Raw genomic sequence first — 6,000 nt, 5'->3', positions numbered from 1 at the left:
CCGAGATGGCAACAGAATGGGACTGGTGTTTTTGCACAACTATACGGAAGTCTGGAAGCCGCTGACCAAGTCCGCATGTGTTCCATCGGAATATAACTTAGTAAGGTTGACGTCTGGGCTAGTTCGTTGAACATGTTAAATTTACAGCGCAATAAAAACACACACAAAGAAAAGTAAGGGACATACGCAGCGCTGTCCCTTGTCCTTGTTTTTGTGTGTGTTTTATTGCGCTGTAAATTTAACATGCTCGATTGGAAAATTGTGGCTTTTTTGCCGAATTTGCCCTCACAATGGGGAACGTGCAGTGATGGTTGCCGCTACCGCCCTTGTACCAGTAGAGGCGAAACAAAGTCGAGGAGCTTCACGACGGCTTTGGCCACTGGGGAGAAAGAGAGTCGAGAAAGAGGCGCGCAGCTTCCACAATGGAGTAGATTGCAGAACCGAGGCCTGCCGAGTTGTGTTCAGCTTGCGATTCGCGTCGTCCTTCCAGGGAGGCACAAGAAGGACATCTACAAGACCGATCAGCAGGGGTAGGAGTGACAACTGCAGTTGACGCCGGCGCTATGTAGTCGTGGACATTGGTGCTGCCCTCGGAGCTGGTGAAGAGGGCTCTACTGAAGCCAGAGGTGGTGTAGCCGCAGGAGCAGGTGCCGCCGTGCTAGCTGCAGTTTCAGCTTTTCACGGTGCTGTACGTTGTAGGGATAGTAAGGCAGGAAACTCTTTATCCAAGTCCATAGAAATGGGCTTGTGTCCTTCCTGTGCTTGCCTTCTTGAAGATTCATTGTGCTTAGTAGCACGCTGCTGCTGTACAGCTGATTTCGCAGGCTTATAGCCAGTGTTACGGACTATCTCATATTTGTAGATCACCTGCTCGTCACGGCGAGCCGAGCATCTTCAAGTCGCTTCAAGCTTCTTCTCGCAGTTAGCAGCACAGAGATTCTTAGGGTTGCACATGGTGCGATCGTGGTTTGCCGCCAAACTGAGTGCATCGCGTTGGAAGCTGGCATACTTCGGACACATGGCAGAACCCCAGACATTTAATTAGTACACCGTCTGGGCGATTCAACATATCCGTAGACGCGGTAGCGCGTATAGCCTATGATGACGTGGGAAGGGGGGGGGGGGCGGGGGTTGATCACACTTTTGGATGTTTTTCCCAATCTGCGGACTGATTTGGCTGGGATCCTTTGACGTAGTGCCGGAAGAATTTCAAGTGGTGGATGTCTTCAGTTTCAGCTCGTATTACGCCGACACCCCGTTTGCTTGTGCGTGATTCGTAAGCTTTCACCGGGATTTCCGCAACGCTTGATATTGTCAACGAACGATCGGTATAGCATTAGCATTGCGTGTGTAGATGGCCAAGAGATTGAGACGGTGTTTCGGTCGCACTTGCAGCACTCCGTTGGGAGCTATAGATTCTAACCTATCTTTAACGGCTAGCGCGTTGAACCTAGTCTTAGTAAAATCAACCCATATGTATGCGTATCTCGCCTTGGACCTCTGTGGTCCCGCATGCCCATGCGGCAATAAAGCAAGCATAAAATCTGTTTACTGGACGCGCTTAGCAGTTCATACTCCGGAAGGATCTTGCTCGAACCCCTAAGCCAAGAGCCGACGGACATCTTCGCGCGTCAACAGAAATGTCCGCTGATAGGGGTATCGAACCCAGCACGGCCGTGCATCGCAGCGCAACTGTACAAGCTGTCATTGCCCCTTTGATACACGCGCCGAGGCCGTGTTTTTCGACGAGCAGAGCGCTCCTGGACGCCCTTCGCTGCAATTACGCCCTTCCGCTGATGCCGGATGGCGTAAGGCTGCGCTGAGCCAAATTGGCAGGAAGCCTGCTTCTTACGCGTGTATCGACTGAGCGAGACCTCTCGGAGGGCGTCTGTACAACACCACTGAAACAAAAAAGTGTCCGCCTGTGGTGCGCGCGCTTGAAGATATGGCTCGTAAATTTTGTTCGGTTAAACAGGAGGAGAAAATACTGCACAAAAATAGATTGTGTGTTGATGATTTTCGCGCTTGCCACTCGTGTATTGCGGCACCCCGGAGGTCTTCAAAAGCGCCCTGAAGTATTCCGGTAGCATCAGTCGCATTCAAGTGTTCGGTTAAGGCAAGACAGCAGGTTTTGGCGATGAAGTGCTTCATTCTGCTGGTTGTGTTGGCGGCTGTGGCCTGGGCCGACGAAACAGGTGAGAGAGAAACGTTGCATTGGGGGAGTTTTTCGTAGTCTTTGCCCGAGACAAGAAACATGTCAAGTTTCTTATAAATAAAATTTACCTTTAAAGACGCCGTTATAATGGAGCAGTGAACTATTCCCTTGGCTGCATTTTATTCTGACATAATTATCTATTAAGTGTCTGACATTCAGTTCTTCGATAAAGAGCACTAGTTCGGACGTTGGTGACTTCAATAACAGCTTTCGCAGATGCCACGTTGACCCCTAATGTAGCCTTCTGCATCAGCTGATGTGTTCATCGCCGTTCACCGGCTGTTAGGGTGCAACGATTTTAATTAGGACAAAGGTTATTGCTGCAAATGGGCCAAATGAGCCGCCATGACTGCGCGCTTAGAACAAATGCACACCAGGTCGTCCCATGGTTTTTGTTCGGTTCGAATAGTGGTTTCGTGCTCCTACATTTTAAGACGGACTTCGCAGGGGTCGTAGCAAGCCTTCTCGTTAAGAGGCGAATAAAACAGACAAGAAACATGTCAAGTTTCTTATAAATAAAATTTACCTTTAAAGGCGCCGTTTTAATGTAGCAGTGAACTATTTCCTTGGCTGCATTTTCTTCTGGCATAATTATCTATTAAGTGCCTGATATTGGGTTCTTAGTTGGTGACTTCAATATCAGGTTTCGCAGATGCCACGTCAACCCCGAAATTAGCTTTCTGCAACAGCCGCTATTCACATCGCCGAACGCACCGGGTGTTAGGCAGCAAGAATTTTAATTAGGACAAAGGTTTAGCGCGTTCTGTGTCCTTCACGTCCTGCGTGTGAAATTGTCGAGCTTGAAGGTGTTCATCGCCTTTAACAGGGCGAACCAACCAGCAAGGTTGCGTGCTGAATATTTTCATTGATGTATCACTTAGCAGGTAGCAGCGTTCCTGCGTTCAAGTTCCCTCCGGACCCTCAGGAGTGTGGAGCCAATGAGGAGTGGAAGCAGTGCGTGAGCGGAAGCTGCGCAGAAACGACGTGCAGGAAGCGAACCATCGGCCCCCAGTGCACGATGGACTGTAACTACGCCTGCTACTGCTCCGAGGGCTTCTACCGCAACGCCCAAGGGAACTGCGTCACCCTGGACCAATGTCCCCCGGAGGAAGGTAGGGTCACGTATAGCTGCCGAGGGAACCATTGAAGGTCACAAAAGTATAACGAGAACTTTTAACTAAAGCCTCCAATTGCTCATTAGAAACACAGCCTCAATCATTCAGAAAGCTTAGATGAGTGTTAATTTGTGAGAAACGCCTGTTTTGTGGCTTTTACGTCCCGTCTATAAGCACGAAAGTCGAACAAGATCCGTCTGGAGGTGGGCCGCAGATACCTTATAAATAGCCCTGCGTTGATTCCAGTGCAAAAGCTCTTCTGAGCTTCAGTACGTACCTCACAAGGTGACGGGCTCCCTTATATGTTTCACGAATGGCTCGTTCTCGTACGCGCAAGGAGAAGCAGTGGTAGGAAAGGCACCTTGTATATGCACGTGCAAGTGTATGGAAGGTCCATCTTACCGGTACTCACCTACGGGGCAGAAACTTGGAGGCTCACTAAGAGGGTTCAACTTACATTGAGGACGACTCAGCGAGCAAAGAAACGGAAGATGATAGGTGTAACATTAAGGGACAACAAGAGAGCAGGGTGGGTCAGGGAACAAACTCGTGTTAATTACATATTAGTAGAAATTAAGAAGAACAAATGGACGTTGGCAGGGCATGTAATGCGAAGGCAACATAACCGTTTGTCATTAAGGGTAACAGAGTGGATCCCTAGAGAATGCAAGCATGGCAAGGGGCGGCAGAACGTTAGATGGGCAGATGAGATCAAGAAGTCTGCGGGGATAAATTGGTCGTGGTTAGCACAGCACCGGGGTAATTGGAGATCTATGGAAGAGGCCTTTGCCCTTCAGTGGGCGTAGATAGGCTGGTGACGACGACGATAATGATGATTATGATGATGATAATGACGTGCACGTGCGTACTCTCCTCCCCTTGGTATTCGGCGCTTGCAGCTGACCACCCCGAGTGCGGCCCCAACGAGGAGTGGAAGGTGTGCGTGAGCAGCTCGTGCGCCGAGACCACGTGCGAGAGGCGCACCGTCGGGCCCGGCTGCACGCCCGACTGCCAGCGAGGATGCTACTGCTCGAGCGGCTTCCACCGCAACGCGCAGGGCAACTGCGTCTCCGAGGACCAGTGCCCGCCCACCACGGAGACCTAGGACGCGGTCCGAACGTGTGCGAGAGCCCCGACCGCAGTAAGCGTCCGTGGGCCTTCTTACCAATGCGTTGCCTTGAACTGGAGTTCTCGAATTTTTTTTTCAAAGTTGAATTCAGCAGGATGATTTTAACATCAGGAGAAACTTTTTAAAAGCAGGCATTTTTTTGCACCAAATATTTTTACCACGGACAGAAAGCTCTTAGGTATATACTGTCAGCCAATTCGAAGTAATCTTGTGCTTTAGCCGTGTGACAGAGCTCTGAAGGCTGAGCCATACGTCGAAAGATAAATGCGAATAAATTTATTGATCCTAATCCGACGCACACAAAGCCTCCCCTTCCACTTAAGTAAATAAAGACTGAATGAGATTAGCAAATTCAGCTATATTGTACAAGTTGCCTATGTTGATTGAAATCAGAAGATGGTTATGGACGTAGAAAAATTATGGCCTGTGGTTTATTAATAAATTCTCCTAAAATAATTAATAGTAGCACCCCCCCCCCCCCCCCGTCACTAAAACGTTTAGTGTGCAACCAGTGAGCAGACCAGAATAAAACTTGTAGAAGAAAATCTTGGACACTCAGTAAGAATTTTGTAAGAAAGCACCGATCAGTGCCGCGAGGCAGGGAAAGGAGGATGACAGCAGTTACGCATAGGGGTGGAAACATGCGTCTTGGATAGGGGAAAGTAATGAGAGAGAGAGAGAGAGAGAGAGAGAGAGAGAGAGAGAGAGAGAGAGAGAGAGAATGGTCTTTAATGCAACTGGTGATGTCAGCCGAGCGCTAAGCTGCCTGACTTGCCACGCTAGATGAATGCGGTGACGACGATGATTATAATGATGAAGAGGAACACAGGCTTTGAAATATTTACAAGGTCCGATCAAGACTTGTGCCTTTTAGGCAAGCCAATGAAGCTTTTGTAGCACGAGAGGCACGTTTGGAAGAATTTCAGGGACCTAATACGTCCCACAGCTCTAGTCCTACGGAGAGCGGCTGGCCCAGAGATACTGCGAGAAACACTCTTTTGAGCTGGGCATATTAAAGAACTCCGAAGTCACCGAAGCACTTTCTTATGAGTTGCGAGCATGAGTGTCCAGTTAATTGAGTTTTTATGTCTGAAGCATGCGCTGTGAAACACCTTGCAAACAGTAAAAAATAACTATCGTTTCGCTGCCACAGACAATGCCGACGCCGGCTTTTTCGCGCAATGGGCCATTGATTGCTTTCACAATAATACGGATAATTGACAATCTATATGTATTGAGAGTAACAGAATGGCTACGGAGAAACCGGTCAAGGAGAAGGCGACGGTTTATAGCTCGCATGAGGGATGACGTGAGGAAGTACGTGGGCGAAGAATGAATTCAGACAGTGCATGCGGAGTGGGAGCATTGCATGCACTCGGGAGAGGCCTTCCTCCTGCAGTGGGTGGAAATGGGCTGCTAAGGATGCTGAAAATTTTACGAGAAAAACAGGGCTCAGTCTGTGGGTGGAGCGAAGTGCTAAGAGGGGGGGGGGACTACAATTTTTTATTAAATAAAGAATGTGTGAAAGTAAAGAAATTTAA

The 6,000-nt window shown here is 48.9% G+C and overlaps 1 protein-coding gene across 8 annotated transcripts in view; it reads left to right on the top strand.

The window, feature by feature from the left end:
• The first annotated feature begins 1,950 nt into the window (after window positions 1-1,950).
• The window catches only part of LOC144137807 (ixochymostatin-like), a 43,565-nt gene continuing 39,515 nt past the window's right edge, over window positions 1,951-6,000 (top strand). For 3 of the 8 annotated variants that reach the window (XM_077669801.1, XM_077669800.1, XM_077669802.1), the window contains exons 1-3: window positions 1,951-2,195; window positions 3,097-3,327; window positions 4,230-4,471. In XM_077669801.1, coding sequence (XP_077525927.1) covers window positions 2,138-2,195; window positions 3,097-3,327; window positions 4,230-4,435 — 495 coding nt within the window. In that variant the 5' untranslated portion in view covers window positions 1,951-2,137 and the 3' untranslated portion in view covers window positions 4,436-4,471. The remainder of the gene's footprint in view (window positions 2,196-3,096; window positions 3,328-4,229; window positions 4,472-6,000) is intronic. The other 5 variants (XM_077669804.1, XM_077669803.1, XM_077669808.1 and 2 more) reach the window with 4 other exon arrangements.

Source organism: Haemaphysalis longicornis, unplaced genomic scaffold, assembly GCF_048455015.1.
Source record: "Haemaphysalis longicornis isolate Haplotype H1 unplaced genomic scaffold, Haemaphysalis longicornis Haplotype H1 scaffold_5, whole genome shotgun sequence".
Taxonomy (NCBI): Eukaryota; Metazoa; Arthropoda; class Arachnida; order Ixodida; family Ixodidae; genus Haemaphysalis; species Haemaphysalis longicornis.
The sequence above is the reverse complement of the archived record's forward strand: the minus strand, read 5'-3'. Positions and strand labels throughout refer to the sequence as shown.